The following is a 23,332-nucleotide window of genomic DNA, read 5'->3' as shown; positions in this document are numbered from 1 at the left end:
CCAATTGATTGCTACTGTGAATATTATGATTCTTATTTGATGTGGAAAAGACATTTAAAGAGATTTCAGAGTGCTATTATATTATTATTACTACTTTTCTTACATTGTTGGCAGTTATTATGCTATAGGCCTCTACAAACCTAACACTCGGGTGTTTGACTTGCGTCTTGACATCATTTGCATTGGAAAAGTTTGAGACTAGGGCTAGGCGATATGGACAAAATCAAATATCACGATATTTTTGACCAAATACCTTGATATCGATATTGCGACAATATTGTAGGGATGACTATTGGTGCTTTCATAAAGTATTTACACAATGAGTGTAAATATTCAGAGTTCCAAAAAGACCTACAGTATATTTACACCATCATTTAGTGCAAATCTTAACTGCAGCTGATTGATTTGCAATAAATAATGGTGTATAGGTCTTTCTATTCACAGTGTGATTGTTTGGCTGTTTTTGTTTTGGAACTCTAAAGAACAGGTCCCCATTGACTTCAGTTGTTTTGGAGAAGGCTGCTACCAAGTAGTGCTGGCAACCTCCCTGTGTGTTATATGGACTAACAAATTTCACCTGTGTTTCATTTGGCATGAGGGGGAGTAGATGATGACAGAATTTTCATTTTTGGGTGAACTATTCCTTTAAGCTGATAGCACAGCTGGATTTTAACATGAAAATCTTACCTACTGCAGCTTTAAATCAGTCATTACTCAGAAACTGTTGATAATACAAGGACAATCCTTTTCTCTCTGATGAGCATTCATTTTCCCATGGGACAACCAAATTGAACAGCCTTACCCAGTCGACTTCAGCCAGTCCATGATAGATAGAACCAACTGTGTCAAATTTGGCCAGTATATTTACAGATGAAAATAACTGCAGACAAAGCTGTAATATTGAACAAGACTGTCGCTGTGTGTTTGTACAGTTTCACATGCTTCGGTTCCAATCGTAACCGGAGAACAGTGTAGATCCACAACAAGGAGATATGAGCTTCTGGAGCACGCTGCTTTTTACAAATGCCGACAGAGGACGAGGAAGGGCACAGACTGCATGTTTACAAGTGTAACACCTTCATTTAGACTTACCAGCAAGCATTCTGATGGACTGCAGTGATGTGTAGGAAGTTCAAGTTCAACCCCCTTAGGGTTTACATGATGTGCATGGTTCAACTTCAACCAAAAGGAGCACAAAATTATCACACTATGATATTATGGTACAGTAGTAAATAATATTAAACAGCTTTGGAGACTGTATTTATATAATGTTTTTAATACTTGCTGCAAAATCTTGCTGCAAAATCAGTTGCCCATTGGAACCAATAAAGTTGAAACTTGAACTTGAAGATGAATCATATCTTCTGTCTGTGGAATCATATCGTGATGATATGAAGATATTTTGATATCGTGACACACATTTCTGCTGTCTAACTTGATGATGGCAAGCACATTTTACTTAAAAACTCATAAAATGAGGTATGGTAGGAATATTATTTGAATATTTCTGTTTTGTTTGACATCACACCTAACATCACCATTCGGTTCAATGAGATGAACATTCATTTGATTATTTAACGTGATTTTGCATACATGAACCATATCGTGATATATATTGATATCGAGAAAAATCCTTATGATTATCATGATATTGATTTCAAGTCAAGGTACTATATTGTCACTTTGAAGGGTTTGCACCAATCATACATCCTCTGCAGTCTCCAGGAGAGCTATGTCATTCTTTTTTTTTTTTTTTTTTTTTCAACAGCCATTCAAATTCATATTCTTTATCATGGGTGATGATGTTCCAGTGCGCTGGGGGGTTTCAGCAATATGTATGTCGAAGGCCAGGCCATGTGACCTCCCCATCCCCTATACCTCTTTCCAACAGAAGGAGCACTGCAGCAATGAAGCCGCTTTCTCTCTTTGTGTTTGCTCACCATTCACGGCTGGAGGAAAGAAAAAAAAGAGAGGAGAGGAGATGAGTGAGGACAGTCGTGCGCTAAGAGCATTGTGAGATGAATCTAAAGCGGGATCCTTCATTTGCTTAACCCTTGCTGTGTCCTCAGCCAAACCACTTTAGTGAAGGCTTTTATTTTTTTCTTCACTTTTACAACCTACTCTGGCTTTTTTCTTCAGGTTGCCTTTTAAATGGGGATTCCAGGCTGGTGCCGTTTAGTGTTTCAAAAGCAATATGGAAAAAAGGAAAAAAAAAATCGGATCGCAACCTCGCAGTTCTTCCAAATCAAATAGAACCGAAGCGGTGAAAAAATTCAGCTACTCTTGGAGATCAACTGGCGAAGCTTTAATATTAAAAACCGACATGTTTCGGCTGCAATATTCTTCGTCAAGGTTACTATTGCAGCCAAAAGGCACTGGTTTTTAAAGGTCTATATGGTGTAAAGCAGGATTCCCCTTGCCTCTGTGATGATAAAGGAGTTGGATGGTCTATCTAAACATGGTGAAAGTATCAAAACTAAATCCACACAATCCATATTAGTGCAGCGAGCCTCTAAACGAGCCGTTTGGACTTCTGTAACTTTGTGGCGTCACAAAGGTTCGCTCATTATCATTTTTGTAAGAAATAACAGACTAACAAAGTGTTTTTTTCAAAGCGGTTGAGCGGTTGTCATTGTTTATTACCGGAGAATTTTCCCTACCTGTAGCTCCCCGGCCGTGGCGTCTCACGTTTCACTCTCGAAACGGTTAGCCGATCAAACAGAGGGGTCGTTAATATTAATGAGCCTTAAAGACACGGCGACAGAAACGGCCTGTTCTTGGTAAGGCTCAGAGAGATGCTGGAAAATGAACGTGTAAAAATAGATTGAGAGTGTTTTTGGCACATGACACCACACACACAGCTTTGAATGGACCTCAATCATAAAATAAAACACTGGAAAGTGTAGAATATGGGACCTTTAAGATTAAAGCTTCATAAATTGCTCTCTAAGAGTAACAGAATTTTTACATTCAAAGCGAATGTAGAAAACATGATTTAAAGAAACGTTAACGGACGTTGCGAGGTTTCTTTCTTTTTAGCAGCACTTTAGGCTTGGGTTTACTGGTTGAAAAGTGCCAGCCAGCAGTTTGTCTCCCATCTGGGAGCGGCTAGTCTTGCACGAGCCTTTTAACATCTCTGACTCCCAGTCGTTAGCTCGTCCAGACAGACAGGGCCATTAGACAGGAGGTTAATGGAGCTCCATCCGATCACGTGGCCGATGATGGCATTTCCTAGAAGAGAGATGAGGAGCGGGGCTGACCCGGGCTGTGGGGGGTTAGCCAGCCGGGCCAGGCAGCGCTGACAGTGAATGCTCTCCTGCCCTCTGTGGGAATCCACGAAAAAAAAAAAAAATTAAAAAAAAAAAATCTGTCGCAACGTTGCAGCTCCTGCAAGGTGCATGTATCAAAAAGAACCAAAGAATGAAAGAATGCAGCGGAACAACTGACAAAGCTTTAATATTAAAAATCAGTGTTTCGGCTGGTAAGAGTAATGGAGGGAGAGATGCATTTTAGCTCCAGACGGTGAAAAGAATCCCACAAACTGCTTATTTCAAACATCAAGCTCGCTCACTGGTACATCTGTTCTTAATGGCGTGACAAACCTTGAGTCAGATCTGCTCTTACTTTGAATCATACGCAAAATTGTGCTCCTATTAACGAGCAGCTTGCTCATTCTGTTTTAATTATTGCATCGTGGGCATTGTGCAACATCTAAATTTACCCTTTAGGTGTTATACACTCATTTGCGTCTTAACCTTCTCGTCCATTTTAGATGCGTATTCACAAAACCTGTGTTGCCATAATCAGACAGAGGTCTTACTTCAGTAACAATTGTTGGTGTATCACAAGTCAAATGGCAAATTAGTTTAACAGAATTATAATAAATATACTTTAAAATGTGGAACAGCAGAATAATTGCACAGGGAGTTGCGGGGATTGATAAAATTGCATAAGAATAATTCCTTGAATAAGAATAATAAAAACAAGCTTTTCCAGCTATATGTAATTGTACAGTATTGTGTGTGTAAGCGCAAGATGGAGATCAAATTCCTCTCAGCTTAAAACAATGGAGGAATCGAAATGGTCAGGAGGACGACTGGATAATGTAATAACACGTGAAAATGTAATAAAATATCCCTCTGAATGAGTTGAAAATGTAATAAAGCCTGTTAATGTAACAAATTCCCAGACAATGTAATAAAACCCTATTAAAGGAACAGGGAAAGAGAGTTAGAGAGAGAGAGAGAGAGAGAGAGAGAAAGAGAGTCATCCCTCTTGTCTTGCCGCACATCCCTGCCAGCACCTTGACTTGTATTGAATTGTCACTTTCTTACCTGTATGCGAGCGGGTTGGCATGGAAACAAGGGGAGGGATGGGAGCGTGGCGGCTGGTTTGGCATCAGGAGGAGGAAGCGGAGAGAAAGGCCTGATTGGCGGAGGACAAGCATCTGTGTTCTTAAGAGTTAATACATTATAATTACATATAATATCACATTATCAGCGGAAAATATGTTAGTGTGATGTTATTGCATAATACTGGATTCTATCACATTAACAGGCTTTATTACGACTCATTCAGAGGGATATTTTATTACATTTTCCCTTGTTATTACATTATCCAGTAGTTATCAGTTGCTACAAGCCTCTTGACCAATGAAATTCCTCAATTGTTTTAGGTTGAGAAGAATTTGATGTTCATGCTGTGCTTACACAATAATGTACAATTATATACACAGTTTTGTATAATTAATCTGCTATTCTACATACAAAATTGTGTTTTTTTCCTCCATTAGAACAGCTCCCTAAAGGCTTAATCATGTTTAAAATATAGTCTGTGCTACACTTATTCTTAGTAACCTTATATGTACATATACTTCTCAAAATTACATTTTCATCTTTATATTTTTGTACTTGTTTCACGTGTACAAAAGTGATCTTTTTATGTTTATCATTTACGATTTTTTTTGTCTTTTTATGTAAAATTCTGTGCTGTTTTCTGTACACCTTACTGCAAGCATGAATTCATAAATTCATTTTCCATCTGACTTACTAATCGTTATTGAAGTAAGACCTCTGTATGTTTACGCCGACACAGGTTTTGTGAACATGCATTAAACGGATGAGAAGCTACAGCCTGGCAAGTTAATTATGAGCACAAGTTTTTTGTGATCAGGGTCTTTTTATTGTAATTTTTCCACATTACATCACAGGTCCAACAGAAAAAGAAAAGGAAACTTAATGGAATCCCCCACCCACCACCCCCCAAATACCAGACAAACACATATAAACACTATACATAGCCAGACATCCATAAAAGGAAAATAAATAACACAAATAGAATGAAATGACAGAAAAATTGGTTACATTATCATGCTGTCAGCTTCCATATCCTCAACAAAGGTTAAGAAAGGCTGCCAAATAGTATGGAATTTCCTAGTAGACCCTCTGACAGTATATCTAATCTTCTCCAATTTAAGATGGTACATGACTCCCCTGATCCAATGACTATATGTCGGTGGATTATGAGCACAAAAATTTTGCGTACGATTCAGAGTAAGAGCAGATCTGACTCAAGGTTTGTGAAACCATTAAGAACCGACTCACCAGTGTGTGATCTTGATGTTTATTAAAGCCGCTTTGAAATCAGCAGTTTGTGGGATTCCTTTCACTGTCGAGAGATAAAAATGTGTCTCTCCCTTGATTTCTGCTTACTGTCTTGAAACCTCAACCCTTCACATTGTCTTGAAACCATGTTAGCTTTTGAAAGACCCCGACCTCTTGATCTCCCATCTCGTCTTACCTCAACCGGCATCTAATGTCTCGTTGCTGTAGCAATTTGTCAGACATAAGCTCGTCTAAACACTTTGGCCTGGAAGTAAACAGAATGAAGGAAGGAATAAAAGGAAAATGATCCCTCTTGCTTTGGCTTGACTCTTGTCAAGGACTGTGTGGACCCTGTGTAATAATATCACTAGACTCTGTGCAATAATCCTCAAGGACTATGTGGTACTTTTTACTTTTTATTGGCACCTTTTATTCATTTATTTATTTATTTATTCATATGACTCTTTGCTTTTAAGTAATTTTGGTTTTTAACCCTGTGCATGCTGCATTACCCTCTTTTATTGTGTATTATATGTTAATACAGATTGTGGGAGCTATTGTGGGAATAAAGTATCTATCTATCTATCTATCTATCTCTCTATCTCTCTATCTATCTGCAGTTTTACTGGTGCAACGTTTGAGGCCAGCTAGGCTTGGTATCTAAAAATTGCCACATAAACACACTCTGACTGGACAGATGGATGCGCACACACACACACACACACACACACACACTTGCTTCAGGAACAGTATAGCACAGACTAAAGGGAACGGAGGAATTTTAGAGGAATTCTGTTCGACTGCGTGTGTATGCACGCACACACACACACACACACACACACACATACGTAATATGTATTTCGCTCAGTCATTTCGGGTTGCAAGCATGTGTTCAGGCAATCTCCACAAAACAGCCCAGTCAGCGGCGGAGGCACCGCAAAAACCTGACTCGCTGCCTGCGATTTCCTCAGATCAGAAGTTTAACTAGGCTGGAGAAGGGACTGCACTGCTACCCCCCCCTCCACCACCCTCTCCTCCTCCTCCTCCCTCCCTCCGTCCTATGATGTCTTCGAGGCTGCACCCATAGATGGCTATGGATCGGTGGGGGGAAGAATTAGGTCAGGCGGCAGCACACTGCAGTGGGGGCTAGCATGGCGCCCACGTTTTTTTTGTCGCGCTGCTCGCTCGTTTGCTGCAGTAAAATGTGGAGAGAGAGATAGATAGATAGATAGAGAGAGAGAGAGAGAGAGCGGGAGTGAGAGAGAGAGAGAGAGAGAGAGAGGCAGAGAGAAAGAGAGAAGACGTAAGGGAGGGGGAGAATAGCGGGCAGAGCGGGAGATCGCCTATCGCACATCGACAAAGAAAATTGGAGGGAAAAAAGGAAAACAAAAGCCAAGGGCATCGCCTGGCTCCCCGGTTCCCCCCCCCCCCCCCCCATTTCTGTCCGCGTGTCTGTTCTGCAGCGGCACCGGCACCGGCACCGGCAGCAGCGTTCATGCTTTAGCGCAGCTCATATGCATAAACGGTATTCGGCTCACGTCGAGGCCACCGTTCCGCCGGGTTGGGAAAAAAAACGGGAAAAAACGCTGAGGTGCCACGGCGAAGCGGGGCATCGAGGGGGGGGGGGGGGGGGGACAGCTGTTTCTAATAATAGGCTCCGAGGAAAGCGTTCATCCCCCCCAATGAGGCTGCAACCAAACCCCCCCCACCTACACCCCACCAACCGCCACACACACACACACATGCGTCGTCCCCCCTTCCTCCCTCTCCTCCGTTCCCAGTTTTATGAGGCAGCAGTTTCTCACTCGGGAGCGATGTCGTCTCCGGTTTAATATCGGCCACTAACAGTTCCAGTGGCTGGCTAAATGGCTAATCCCGCTGTCTTATTATTCAGTGCCCCACCACTACTGTACAGAGAGCGAGACCGCTTGGATATCCGACTCGTCCTCCGACTGTTACCGCGAGCACTTATTGGATTTTGGAGGCCCGAGTCCTTTCTTTTTGCGATAAGCAGGTTCCTTTTTCTGCCACGGTCTTGCAGAGTTTCACATGTATTCCAAATGAAAAAGTACAAGTGTAAATAATCACATGAAGGAACAGAGATAGGCAAGTGTATAGCATGCGATGCCATCAACGTGGAATAAGGGTTTAAAGGAATAGTTAGTCAAAAAATGGAAATTCTGTCTTCATCTCCTCACCCTCATGCCAGTTGAAACACAGGTGAAGTTTGTCCATATAACACACAGGGAGGCTGCAGCACAACTCCATAGCAGCCTTCTCCAAAACAACTGAAGTCAGTGGGGACCAGTTCTTCAGAGTTCCAAAAAGACCTACAGTATATTTACACCATCATTTAGTGCAAATCTCAACTACAGCTGATTGATTTGCAACAAATAATGGTGTATAGGTCTTTCTATTCACAGTGTGATTGTTTGGCTGTTTTTGTTTTGGAACTCTAAAGAACAGGTCCCCATTGACTTCAGTTGTTTTGGAGAAGGCTGCTACCAAGTTGTGCTGGCAACCTCCCTGTGTGTTATATGGACAAACAAATTTCACCTGTGTTTCATTTGGCATGAGGGTGAGTAGATGATGACAGAATTTTCATTTTTGGGTGAACTATTCCTTTAAGTCCAGAGGGCAAAGGAGAGGCCGGAATGTCCACTCCCAACTTCCACATTTGTGAATTCAGGTGATTCAGAATCTGAAAATCTGTGGCCAAATGTGTAATCTGCCCTCCTTGATTTGAGACAAAGGCTTTGATTGTCCCCATATTGGTAAATATCATATAACCTTTTAAATTCCATCTGGCAAAATAAGTATCTAAAGGCGGCCACCTTGTCCTTGTCACCCTATTGTTCTACAAAAGGAAAACATTAAAATGTACCTCAAATACAGCCTGCCCTTTGTTTTTTTTTTTCAGAAAGTTTATTCCCCTCCAGCGTGTGCGGAAATGCACGCATAAGCATCTTTGCAAACTGCAACGAATGCTGGAAAGCCGGGGCGCTGTGAGTGGAATCTTAACTGCAGCTTTGCAACTCAGATTAGCCCGATAGAGCGGCAGCGGTGCAACCTTCCCCTGCCAGCCCTCTCTCTCCCTCTCTCTCTCTCTCTCTCCCTCTCTCTCTCCCTCTCCGAGAAGGTTACCAGCAGTCAAGTGAAGCGTTTTGAAGAGCGGTTCATCAAAATGCCTGCGAGGCTTTCGGAGGGGGTTGGGACGGCTGGTATACAATAAATGATCTCCATTCATTTTTAATTCTTTGGTTGTTTTTTTGTTTGTCTCTTGTTTTTTGCTTACTTCTCGAGTCTTTAAGTTGGAGAAGAGGGGGGAAAAAAAGATGCCGCAGTGCTGTCATTTGAGTCAAACCGCAGTAGGGGGATCAGAAGGTGGCGAAACTAAAGACAGCTGAGGAGCATGCCCTGGGGAACCCCTCACACTTGACATCACATAACACATTGCATAAAGGAGTGAACGATAATAACTACTATTATTACCATCAAAGCGAATGGTAGATTATTATGTGCATAACAAGGAACTTCGAAAAAGGCCTGTAGATGTTAACGAAAAGTAAAGAGTCCATCTGGATTTAGAATATTCGCAGAAATAAGTCTAGAATGTTCGCGCTTCCCGAATCGATTTGTTGTCCATCTTTTTTCCCCAATGACCTTGAGTGGATTTTGAAGACCTCGCCTACCTTGGCAACCGGTCCTGCTAGCTAATGATCAGCTTTGCTATTGCTATTCTACACGTCTCTGCCTCTCTTACACCCTGATCCAAACCGATCGATATGCAAGGGGAGTCAGCCTGGGATATTGGACAGTGTGCTTACGGGCTGACGCTGAAAATCACAGGTCTTCTCATTGCATCTTGGATCTAGCCATCTGTCCATGACTGATCAACTGGATCAGCGGTTTTGCGGTGGACAGTGTTATGTATCACAAACTGGTTGTAGAGAGCTTCATAGCCATAAGTATGAGCCTCAAAAATTGAAGAATTGTGATTTAGTTTGCTGTTTGGATCATGTCCCTGGTCCTGGGGAATACGAGAGAGCTGAGAGAGCCTGTTCACACCACGACTTTACTAGCTGCTTAGCTTCACCTCTAGACCACCATATGTATGCCCTTCACCATTAGTCTTTGTACACTGAATGTAAGAAAAACACATTGGCACTGGCACGTGTACATTTGTGAAATACCCTGAGTCATTAGTTGGTACAAAATCTTAGTTAAAAAAGGCCCTTTTCTCGACTATGATCAAAGGTATAGTTTACTTCTCAGATCTGAATTCATCTCTGGGTTTCCTGATTGGAACATCATAATACACTATTACTATAACATTACTAGACAGCCAATAAACTGGCAAGGCATTGTAATTGTGGGAAGTGCATGGAACATCACAAGAATTCCTTTATTGGACAATGTGGGGTAGAGAAGGACTGGGAAGAGAGAGAGAGAGAGAGAAAGCATGCACTTGATGTGGATCCATGATGTTGAGTGTATGCAAGGCATCCTAATCTGCTGTGACACAGTGTATTATTTACTGTACAATGTTATTGTTGGACTGAAGCAGAGAAATTGTTCACATGTGTCGCACAAGCCCAAGGGACAGCAGCAGAAATACATGCCACCCCAAGGCTCCGACATCACACATCAGCTAGCATTAGGACAAAAGGGAGAAAATAGAATGGATAGACTGATAATATATATAAGCACAAAAAAAGTGGTCCTCAAGATCCTTATTCATATTCAGTCTCCATCTTTGGTGCCAAGCGCTCATTGCTGTGGTGTTTCTGCACTGCACTTCCCAGAGATCACCTGTCAATCAAACAGTGTGGGCGGAGCTTGGATTTTCTGTTGATGCAGTTTGAGTTTCTCTTTCCTTTGTCTGTTCAGCCATGGTGGCTATCGCTGCTCAGGCTAACTACCCAGTTCTTTTTATTGCAAACAAAGCGGAAACAGAAAGTGCATCATTCCCTGTGCGGCAGAGGATTTTTCCCTGGAAAGAGCTACCACACACTGGCTGTTTAGAAATGTAGGAAATGTAAAAGCTTTCATGAACTGGAAGTAGGTTGAATCACTCTTGTGTTGTATCGATCGGATAGTAGAGTAGTAAAATTGACACTAATTTATATGCAAATGTGGTGGATTGTAAATGTAAGGATGCTATTGCCATGGTTGTAGAATGTGACACATGCAATGCTTAACGTCATCATTTTTCGGCACACACTTTTATGCAAATTGTTCTGTTTTTAATTGTATCCCTGTTTGTTTGTGTGTTTTTAGTTGTACCTGTTTACCTCATATATTACCTTTTATTCCTATTTCTATTATATATATATTTTTTTTAAATTTATTTGTACTTTTATATCATTCATTGTGGTAGTTTCACATCACTATTTTGGGGTTTTATTGTATGTAAAGCACTTTGTAAACATTGTTTTTAGAAAAGTGCTATACAAATAAAGTTATTATTATTATTATTATTATTATTATTATTCATCATCACCACCATCAACATCATCCTGATAATCATCATGACGTCATAGTAAAATACATACATGTTTATTTGCAGTATTGCTTTGTATACACAAATATGGTTATTTAGGGAAGAATAAGACAAATCAGTGGTGTTTTTAACATGTCACATGTTTGTTGAATTTATAAAGTGGAAAGCCTTCATATATATCCATGCATTTCTGATTAGTGGTTGTAGTTTGATGACGCATTCTGTCCAAACAGAAGACAGCTATCACTCCAAGTACTAAATTAAAAAATGGTAAAGGCAGAAGACATAAGGACTGGAAAAAAAATCCATGAACTGCTAAAGCCAAATCCCTTGTCTGCTCATGGCATGTGCTGTGTAAATTATTAAAGAGATTAAGATGGAGGAGGAGGAGCAAAAAAGTTCAAAAGAGGAGTCGGCGTGGAATCGCTGACCATAGGGATACAGCAGGAAAAAAAGCGGGAGGGAGAGGAGGTGGAGTGGAAGGGTAAGGGCCTGATGGCGTGACAGGAGCGACTCGCAGGGCAGGTGAAGGCAGGCGCTCAACCTCTCCGAGGACGAGGGAGGAGGAGAAGAAGTGGAGCGAACAGGCGAGCGACTCGTTCCCGCTGCTTAACAAGAGCTGACGTTACGCAACATAATCCACCTCAGCAGTATGTGGCTTTATTGCCGAGGCTGTGGTTATGCCGAGTTATTTTTGAAAAGGTGGCAGCGGCGCTCGGCTCCTCCGACAGCCGAGACTCTGAATCACAGTTTACAACTTGTCTGTACACATGCATTCTCTCTCTCTCTCTCTCTCCTCCTCGCTCTTCCCCCTCAATCACACACACTTACACAGTCAAACCCGTGTGCCCTTTGATGAAGATTCATGCACAATCACAAAGCAACGCACACACACCCGTTTGTCTTACTATACTTGTGAAGACCTTTCATTGACGAAATTCATTCCCAAACCCTTGAAGACCCCATGAAAACGGCATCTTTACTTCCTTGATTTGATGTATATCCTGTTGAAACAGGATGTTGGGGAGGGACATAATGCAAGGAAGGATCACTGAAAAGTGTAAACCAATGGAATATTAGTCAGGTAGAGAAAGGCAGTTTTATTTGATGGGAGGGGTGGAAGGGCGGGACTGTTCAAAAATCTATCATGGTTAACTGCAACCTTAACCCTAACCCTAACCAATCCAGTAAAGTAAGGGTAACCTAAACCTAATCCTGAGTCTAAACCTAACCCTAAACCCAATCCAAATTCTAAACTAACCCCTAAAGTGAGGAGCGGCCAAAATGACCTCACATTCAATCAGGAGAGACTAGGATGAATGCTCGAATGAAAAAGTTTATTCATGACATGAAACAAGATGTAAACTTTGGCATAACATCCATGGAGGAACCCCTCCCATTTGTGAAGTTAGGAGTACATCCGGGATAGACGTAGGAATTAGGAAACTCTCTCCCCCAGGGGAGTTCCTCTGCAGCCTGGACATTGGTGGTGATGGTGGAGGAAGGACAAAGGTAAGCACAGCGAGTGGAATGACAGCAGCATACGGCATAGATCTGAGAGAAGGGCAATAGCATAGAAGGTGACATGTATATACTCCCGTCACTTAGACGATTGGCTCTTTGAAAAAGAGAGGGAAGTGATGGCGTGTGTGTTCACCGACTCTGATTGGGTAAAGAGAAAACATGAATGAATGATAAGTAGTCTTCCTAATTGAAATTGCTTAATACTTCACTTCGAAGGTCAAAAACTCAAGCCAGTTCCCACAAGGACAGAAGTCCACGAACGCGCTCGCACATGCAGGAAATTTGCACAGGGCAAGAGCGATCCATGAGTCATGCAAACAAAAGCCGAATGCCCGGTCCGTGTTGAGGTCGTTGTCGGGCGGCTAACCTTCCTCTCTGCCTTTCCCGCAGGACTACACTATCACCATGTACTTCCAGCAGTCATGGAGGGACAAGCGCCTCTCCTACACCGGCATTCCTCTCAATCTGACCCTGGACAACCGGGTGGCGGACCAACTGTGGGTCCCCGACACCTACTTCATTAATGACAAGAAGTCCTTCGTCCACGGGGTGACGGTCAAGAACCGAATGATCCGACTGCACCCGGACGGAACTGTGCTGTATGGTCTCAGGTGAGAGGGGTTTTCACTTTCTACTGTCACACATCTTTCAGGTGGTTCCTGGGTATCGGTACTCGATACCTTTAAGGTATCGACCGAAATAACCCAGTACCAAGTAGTATCGAAACTTCTCCAGTCAAACGATACCTGCATTCGATACTTTTTGTACACGGATCTAGAAAAAAATGACTATTTGTATGGTTTTGCTCGCAGCCAATCACCGCAGTCTGTGGTGGTGAAGTCGAGCGCGGTGTATGTGACAGAGTTGGCAGTTCAGCGTGCCGAGATGCCACCAAAACGTAAAAAAAAAAAGGTATCGAATGACGTACTCTATTGGTATCGGTATCACTTTAAGGGTACTGGTATTGGTACTGGTATCGTAATTTTTTAAACGATACCCAGCCCTAGTGCAGACACATTCTTGTGAAGATAGTAACTCAAGAGCAATCCATGATAGAAACTTCATACTGACACCACAGGTTCCCCCTGTAGAGCAGATGATGAATTAATGCATTAATTAGCTTAGTAAATGACCGTGTTGGCATAACTCGTTATGTTTAATATATCATGGTGATTATGGCGGGACATAAGGCGACTCAAGTGCCTCTTGTTTTATTTTGTCTCTATCTATGGTGCTAAGTGCTCTTTGTTTTTTGTTGTTTTATTTTGTCTCCATCTAAGTGATCATTGCTGTGGTGTCAATCAGTGTTGCCGCAACTGTGACTCTTTTTCCTTGGATTTTCTGTTGATGCAGTTTGAGTGTCTGTAGGTGGCGCTCTTTTCTTTGTCTGTTCAGCCACGGTGGCTATCGCTTCTCATGCTAACTACTCAGTTCTTCTTCTGTTTTTTCCAAATAAAGCGGAAACGTAAATCTTCCTGTGAACCAGAGGATTTTTCTACGGGAAAGATGTTTAGAACAGCAAATATATTAGTTGTAGACATACATTTGTGTGAAAATGTCACAGATTATCATTACTTACATTTATGAGTGGGTATCAGGTATGGTACTCAGGTGAGCCTGTTATGTTTTTTACCAATGCTAGTGCGATTCCATGGGGAATAAAAATCCTAACCCTACCCTTTAAAATTGCATATAGGGCATAGTGAAGTGCAAAGAGCTCTGCATGACAACCCAATGTTCATTATTCAAAAGCTCCCGATGATGACTTTCAACTTTCAAACTGCCGAGTGGTATATGAGGAGACGGTGGTACATCTGTAATCCCACCTATTCTGCACACTCTGCATGAAGCTCTGATGAAACATTGAAATTGCGGTTGTTTTTATTTTTAAATAATGAACAGTAAATCATAAAATGTAGTGACTTGCTTTCAAGCAACAATATTAAATCACAGATCCAGTAAACACATTTGCCTTATTAATCACATAAGGATTGCTGAACATTCTAAAGCTTATTGGCTTGTCCAAATGACAGACCAGTGGCAATGACAGACCATTATTTCCCACTTGACGTGTGTGTGTGTGTGTGTGTGTGTGTGTGTGTGTGTGTGTGTGTGTGTGTCCGCGCACAGTCGTGTGTATGCTTTTCTAGTCCTATTTTCTCAACACCAATCAACCCTAATTTGAGTATGTCAGTTGGCCATGCTTGCATAGAAAAACATCATGGAAATCACTTTGTAGTACATGATTTGCATGGAGAACGTTCCTCAAAGGCTTCCATCAGCCAGTCAGCATGGCTCTTTCTGCCGGCTCTCTGGAGCGTACAAGGGAGAACCAGGTGGTGAATCATTTATGGAGCCTCTCCTGGCCCTCCGGTGCAGTGTACACACGGCCGTGGCCTCTGCAGCAGAGCAAAGCTGTGATGAAGTGAGTTGCGCTGAGCTAACTAAGGAAACTGTGGGCCGGTCACTGTCAATAATGCAGCTTTCCCAGTTCAAAGGGATTCTGCGCTTTGGTGGGAGAGGAATGATGACTTGACAGTTTTCAGCTGAGAGACACTTTTTTTTTTTTTTTCGCTTTGAGGCAAAGCTGCACATTTTGATAAGGTGCTCACATTGCAGTGCGGCAAGGTTTGTCCTGGATTGGCACCTGATCATGATATTTCTAAACACCGTAACATGGTATCCCAGTTTAGTTTAGCATTCTCACCTTACAGTAAGGTTGTGGGTTTGATTCCTGGTCCTTTCTGTGTGGAGTTTGCATGTTTGCCCCATGTTCCCCCTGGGTTTCCCCCACAGTCCAAACACATGCAAGTCAGGTGGATTAGAGCAGTGGTTCTCAACGTGGGGTCCGGGGACCACCAGGGGTCCTTGAGGGGGTTCCAGGGGGTCCCCAGCAAATCGCTAAATTGTTAAACTTCAACATTATTTCATTCACAAGAAGTTAACACAATTAGAGAATGTAGAAGAATGACTATTTTGATCATAGTTTCACTGTTATCTCTCTACCTACAATACAGATAGTCAAGGAATTCTGGATAAAATCGTATCTGACAATAAAAATATTCTCAGATTTGGGTCAATGAGACAAAATCTCATCAAATGGGGGTCCGTGGCACTACTGTGTACTACATTAGGGGTCCATGATATGAAAAAGGTTGAGAATCACTGGATTAGAGACTCTAAATTACACATAGGTATGAATGTAAGTGTAATGTATGTAAGTGTTTGTCTATCTGTGTTGGCCCCGTGATGGACTGGAGACCTGTCCAGGGGGTCTCTGCCTTCCACCAAATGCATGCTGGGATAGGCTCCAGCCTCCCCTGACCCCGAACAGGAATAAGCGGGTAAAGAAAATGAATTAATGAATGTAACGTGCAGTAGTTACAATCAAAAGGATTTACTGTGTAGTTAAGGTGTTTATATCTTGACTCAGAAATATTAAACGAGTTCCCCCGCTTGCCAAATGAGAGTGAGGAATGAGATGCATAAGTGCTGTTCATTTTGATAGTGGTTTTGGCTCATTACCTTCCTGGACTAATGGCTAGAGTGTTACCTTTAGCACATCTGGCTCAAACGCTCAGGCGAAATGGCATCGTTAAACGGAGGACACACTCTGGGCATTCTCACCCACACGTCCACGTTTGCTCTACTTTGACATTTCTATGCATTTTATTGCCCACACACTCAGGAAGTCATGAGTCACTTTCACAATAACGTAACCAATAAGGATTTACGGCGATGGCGTTGACTCTTAAAGAACAGAGTGGTGCTAAATCTGCAATCTAGCCATTTGCTCCGAGGCTAACATCTGGAGCCAACAGCTGTCTCCAGGTCTGGGGCTAAGTTACACCACAGCAGAGGCTGATGATAGCTGAGCAAACAAGCTCATTAGCAACAGTAGCATGTGATTTGACAATGGTTGGGTAAGGCTGATTCGTTATTGCTGCTGTCCTTGTGGAGGGATGCAGTTGGTTTGGACATCGCTAATTGTGGCTAAGAGCATGTTTGCATGTGCGTAGGAGTCTAATGTCCACACTTGGGAAATGTTACTGCTTTATGTGTTCAAGTTAGGGCAGAAACAATTAATCAAAGTTTTATTGAAATCGCAATATGGCCTACTGCATTTTTCAAATCGCAGGAGGCGCAATATTTGTTAAAGGTGAAATGTGTGTCAAAATACCATTTTAAATGAAATATTGTGGTGCTACAGAGATGTCCTGGCCTACACATCATATTCTACAGACTTAAGAAAACATCTTTGTTTGGTATAGATCCCCACAAAAATCACACCATAATCATTTTAATACGTTTTTCAATGAAAATTAGAATAATGATGTAAAAATTATCATTCCCTCTAATATCACAAATCATATCGCAATTGCAATATCAGTCAAAATAATCGATCGAATCAATTAGATATTTTTTCAAAATCATTCAGCCCTAGTTCAAGTTAATAGAGGCTTTGTAGCTATTGTGTCACAGCTCTCCCAGCAACCATGTCTGACTCCATTACGGAGGTCCACTGGAGAGTTGGCTGTTTAAATATATAACCAGGCTAGAAAAAGAGAAATATCTGAAAAAGTATTTTTATTATTGTGGTGGGGCTGTAGATCCATTCAGTGATGTTGTAAGTAAAAGTGAATAGTCGGATATGGTAGATTTGTTTGTAGGCTGCTATGACACAGTAAACTGTCTTGTCTTTAGCCCTAGTCTCTACTCCAAAACACTCTGAGTTGAAGCTTGTGAAGAGGCAGCTCAGTTAACCTGAACAAACTGTTTTTGACTTTGGTAGCTAGCTAACTAGCCAGCAAGCTTATGTAGCAAAGCAGCCATTGTTAATGTTAACATGCGAGTACTAGCCACTGCTAACACTAATCTTCTACTAGATATTAGGGATGGGCATTTCAAGCAAAAATTCGATATTCAGTGGGAACTATTCAACCATTCTTCGAAGAATGTACAAAACCTCTGTAGAAAAACTAGAGAAAACTGCACTTGATTTATTAAGACCACAGTCACAAGTCACAATTTTACAGTTAGAATACCAGAGATGTACGAGTGTGTATGTCTACCAGATCAAAAATGGATGGCAAGGAGTTTTAACATTGCACAGGTGAGAGAATGGACTGTAATTCCCCACCGTAGCTGAGCCATAGACCATGATAACAGGTTGCCAGTTTTGTCAATATGGGCATGGCATGACTCCTCTTGGTCTGACGTTCCAGTTCATTTTTTTTTTTTCATAAAGCAGTGAAAAAATACTATAAATATCATTATTATTATTATTATTATGTGACTTGGCGATCTATAATTTGTAATAATTTTAATCTCATCCTCCGACATTTGAAAGAGGATAATTGTCATATGGAACACCCTCTCTTATTTGTTGTCCCCTCTGCCTAATGTGCCTTTGAGCAAATAACACAGCAACCATTTCTCAGCGTGAGAATTTAGGACATGCTTCCTCTGACTGTTAAATACCATATGTGTGTTTTAGTTTAGTTCATTGAAGGGAGTGATCAATTTCAATAATTTCCTCCTCCATTTTTATGCCCTTCCATTGCCTCTCCTCAAAATTCACTACATGGCCAAAAGTATGTGGACACCTGCTTGTCGAACATCTCATTCCAAAATCACGGGTATTAACATGGATTTGGCCCCCCCTTTGTTGCTGTAACACTGGAACATTCTGGAAAGGCTTTCCACTAGATGGTGGAACATTGCTGCAGGGATTTGCTTCCATTCAGCCACAAGAGCATTAGTGAGGTTGAGCACTGATGTTGGGAGATTAGGCCAGTCAGTGTTGCAATTCATCCCAAAGGTGTTGGATGGGGTTGAGGTCAGGGCTCTATTTACAGTTGGCACTATACATTCGTGCAGGTAGCGTTCCCTGGCTTCCGCCAAACCCAGATGCGCCCGTCGGACCGCCAGATGGTGTGATTCATCACTCCAGAGAACACGTTTCCACTGCTGCAGAGTCCGATGGCAGCAATCTTTACACCACTCCAGCTGATGCTTGGCATTGCGCATGGTGATCTTAGGCTTGTGTGCAGCTGCTCCCCCATGGAAACCCTTTTCACAAAGCTCCCGACGAACAGTCCTTGAGCTGACGTTGCTTCCGGAGGCAGTTTTGGAACTCAGTACTGAGTGTTGCAACCGCAGACAGATGATTTGTTCACACTACCCGCTTCAGCACTCGGCAGTCCCGTTCTGAGGGCTTGTGTGGCCTAACACTTCGCGCTTGAGCTGTTGTTGCTCCTAGAAGTTTCCACTTCAGCACTTACAGTTGACCAGGGCAGCTCCAGCAGGGCAGAAATTTGACGAACTGACTTGTTGGAAAGGTGGCATCCTATGATGGTGCCACGCTGAAAGTCACTGAGCTCTTCAGTACGGCCCATTGTGCTGCCAATGTTTGTCTATGGAGATTGCATGGCTATGTGCTTGATTTCATATACAGTACCAGAGGTGGAAAGTAACTAAGTACATTTACTCGAATACTGTACTTAAGTACAATTTTGAGTTGTGTTGAGTTTGATAATGCATCAATAATTATAATTCAATAATATAATATATACTGTATTATTCTGAAATGGGCATAATTCTGCATAATGAGTACTTTTACTTTTGTTGCTTTAAGTACATTTTGATGCTAATACTTTTGTACTTTTACTTAAATAACATTTTGAATGCAGGACTTTTACTTGTAACAAAGTATTTTTATACTGTGGTATTTCTACTTTTACTTAAGTAAAAGATCTGAGTACTTCTTCCACCACTGTACAGTACCTGTCAGCAATGGGTATGGCTGAAATACCCGAATCCACTAATTAGAAGGGCTGTCCACATACTTTTGGCGATGTACATATTAATTGGGTCAAATGCACTAAAAGTCTCCTGCAGGTGTAGCCTACCACATTTCCACAAGCAACATGCTTGTGCACACAGGCTAGTAGAATAGAAATGGCACTTTTTATGCACACATAGTGCTACCGCAAGTCCTTTTAAATATGTCCCAGTGATGATTAGCTGACCAGATACTATGGTTGCCTAGGTAACTTGCTGACATTATCTAAATGCAAAATCAATCAGATTTATCAGCGGAAAATTATCCATGTCCAGTCACAAACAGCCAGAAATTAACCATGTCTATTGAATTTTGTTGAGATGGCCAAATTGTATGTTTAGAATTGTGTGTCACCTGAAAGCCCTCTGTATTTGTGTTTCAGTAGGCCTATCTATTTTTGGTAAATATTAGGGGTGTAACGGTTCAGAAAATTCAGGGTTCGGTTCATATCACGGTTTCGGTTCGGTACAGTATAAAGGCCTATATCTGGTGCACTGGGCAGGGGAAGTACAATTGTACTACAATTGCATTGTAGGCTATGTAGGACAACATCAACATAAATTGCAACATAAAATGCAACCTTCAGTGGCTTTACTCTAGGGCATCAACATAAAATGCAACTTAAATCATGCAGCCTACCTACTGAAATCTTCCACCACTGAACAGGGCTACAAATCTTTGCTATAAACAGCCCAAATAGTGATGTGCAGGTAAACCCAAAACCCGCGGCTCCCACTTATGTTAAAACGGCGTCATATCTACCCGTCAGCAGATATCCACAATACATTTGTGGATATCTGCAATTGCATTGTTTCTAGTCATAATTCTAATTGTAGATATCTGAAATTGCATTTTTACTAGTCACAATGTATTTTGGATATTAAAAATTACATTATGGATATCTGAAATTAAAATTATGACAAGTAACAATTGGATTGTAGATATCTGAAATGGGAGTTTTTCCTAGTAAGAATTCTATTGCAGATATCCAGAATGTTCATTCTGGATATCAAAAATGCAATTGTGGATATCTGAAATTGAAAGCCCAATACACATGAATGGCAAAAGTGACGTCATTTGTCCTAGATAGAATGACGTTGTGGATATCTGAAATTGTGGATAGGAAGAATGTCATTGTTCTTTTTGACTAGGAAGAATTGAATTACAGATATCTCCAATACATATCCAGTCTAGCTATTAAATGTTAAAACGGCCCCTTATACTTTTTAAGGATTTTTAGATATCTTAAATTTACTTTTGACTAGTACAATCAAAGTTGTAGATATCTTGAAATACAATTTCTACTAGTAAGAATGTTATTGTGGATATCTTGAATTACCATTCTGACTAGTGAGAATACAATTTTGACTAGGAGAAATGCAATTATGGATATCTAAAATGTAATTACAGATAGGAGTGTGGTTCGATTAAATGTTAAAACGGCTTGCCATACTAACTCCTGTGTTAGTAGACTGATCCAGCTGTGATGTCATCGTAGATTGACATGTAATTCTGACAACCGATTGGACAGATACTCTCCAGGGAGATCGGACCCACGTGCGTGTTTTTTTTCAGTATCCGTTGGACCCCTAATAAATATGAACAGTCTGTGTTGAATAATTTGCTGGTTTTGGCTTGCCTTGGTCAGCACCATCATGATCCACAGGATTTGGTTATTGTGTGGCAGGTGGCTGAGCAGCATGCCTCCGATAGTTTACCGGCACAAAAATAATACAGGCTTGATTATCATGGCAACGCTCGATTTAGAATGAGACACTGGGGGGACTGTGAATACTACTCCATACAACACCTGTCACAGCATCTTAGGACAGAAAATTATAAATCTAGGGTAGAGAGGGTGCAATAGATTATTATTTGGACCACAGATATGGATATCATAAGTGATGTCATATTCTACATGCTTGTTTGTACTGGATTCAAAATAGAAATATTAATTCTGTAATGATTCTTAGAGGTCAAGTACAAGTGCACATACCGTCCAAACTGTTTAAACATTTAAAGGCCCAGTGCCCACATACTCAGGATATGGGTAGTGGATTTTAATGGGAGACACATTTTTTTCTAAAAATATTTTTTTGATAATGAATTTCACAGTGCACAAACCAAAATTATCATTTTCTTTTAAGGTATATTTTCCAACACATCCGATATTATCACCCAAATTGTCATACCATCTCAAAATTATGAAAATAAATTAGCTTCTTGAAATAGTACTCCAAAAATGGTTGAAATACAAGTACTTGATCCCTGGATTAGTGTTTTTGCCAATATGATTCAGCATCAAACGACTGTATCTCTAATTTTAATTATGTTGCTTATGCCCCACGGTTCCTCACAGAAAACATGGCTGAAAGTTTTAATTAGGCTCCTGACAAGGTAGGACAAACATAGAGTAAGACCCCATGGGTCAAAAACACTTTGATTAAAGGACTAATGCCCCCCCCTTTTTTTTTTTTTTGGCAAATCAGCTCTTTGCCCAGCATGTGTTTGTGCAATGAGAAGATTAGATGTGATTTCACCTGTGTGTTTAGTATTTTATGTACGATGATGCTCTTTCCTCATGCTAAGATAGCTTGTATTTTCAACTAAATATATGTACTGTGTAGTGTGTTACAAATACATCATAGCACAGTGGTTCTCAACGTGGGGTCCGGGGACCACCAGGGGTCCTTGAGGGAGTATCAGGGGGTCCCCAGGCAAATTGATGAATTGTTAAACTTCAGCATTATTTCATTTACAAGAAGTTAACACAATTAGAGAATGTAGAAGAATGACTGTTTGGATCATTGTTTCTCTGTTATCTCTCTACCTACAATACAGATAGTCATGGAATTCTGGACAAAATCATATCCAACAATACAAATAATAATTGATTACATTTATATAGCGCTTTTCTAGGTACTCAAAGCGCTTCACATATGATGGGGGGGGGGGGGGGGTCTCAACTCATCCACCACCGATGTGTAGCACCCACCTGGGTGATGCACGGCAGCCAGTTTGCGCCAGAACGCTCACCGCACATCAGCTATCTCAGTGGAGAGTAGAGGACTGAAAGAGCCAATTAGGTAACGAGGGATGATTAGGTGGCCATGATGGAAGGAAGGCCTGTTTTTGGGAATTTTGCCAGGGCACCGGGGTTACACCCCTACTCTTGCGATGAGTGCCGATGGGATCTTTATTGACCACAGAGTCAGGACCTCGGTTTAACGTCTCATCCGAAGGACGGTGCTCACTCACAGGACAGAGTGAGCACCGAGTGAGCAGATTTGGGTCAGAGAGACAAAATCTCATCAAATGGGGGTCCGTGGCCCTAATGTGGACTACATTTGGGGTCCTTGATGTGAGAATGAGAATTGCTGTCATAGCACACTACAAAAATACTGGATACGCAGAGGTGAAATAGACTTCTCATGGCACAAATAAAATGGTATAGTAAAATGTAATGGTAATTAAGTTGCTGGCCCTATATGTGGTATTTTAAGTTGTACTAGGTTGGTATTGCCCTGTATGTGGTATTTTAGGTTGGTACTGGTTAGGGCTGGGCAATATATCGATATTATATCGATATCATGATATGAGACTAGATATCGTCTTAGATTTTGGATATGGTAATATCGTGATATGGCATAAGTGTCTTTTCCTGGTTTTAAAGGCTGCATTACAGTAAAGTGATGTCATTTTCTGAACTTACCAGACTGTTCTAGCTGTTCTATTATTTGCCTTTACCCACTTAGTCATTATATCCACATTACTGATGATTATTTATCAAAAATCTCATTGTGTAAATATTTTGTGAAAGCACCAATAGTCATCCCTACAATATTGTCGCAATATCGA

The 23,332-nt window shown here is 41.3% G+C and overlaps 1 protein-coding gene across 1 annotated transcript in view; it reads left to right on the top strand.

Moving 5' to 3' along the window:
• The first annotated feature begins 13,035 nt into the window (after positions 1-13,035).
• The window catches only part of gabrb1 (gamma-aminobutyric acid type A receptor subunit beta1), a 43,315-nt gene continuing 33,018 nt past the window's right edge, over positions 13,036-23,332 (top strand). The window contains 1 exon segment of the mRNA XM_071535497.1: positions 13,036-13,241. Within this exon segment, the coding sequence (XP_071391598.1) occupies positions 13,036-13,241 (206 nt within the window).

This window comes from Centroberyx affinis, unplaced genomic scaffold (genome assembly GCF_046629955.1).
Source record: "Centroberyx affinis isolate AG114_WGS23_722 - 3 ecotype Tasmania unplaced genomic scaffold, CSIRO-AGI_Caff_v1 ptg002724l_1, whole genome shotgun sequence".
In the NCBI taxonomy this organism is placed as follows: domain Eukaryota; kingdom Metazoa; phylum Chordata; class Actinopteri; order Beryciformes; family Berycidae; genus Centroberyx; species Centroberyx affinis.
Note: the sequence above shows the minus strand (reverse complement) of the source record. Positions and strands in the feature narration are given on the sequence as shown.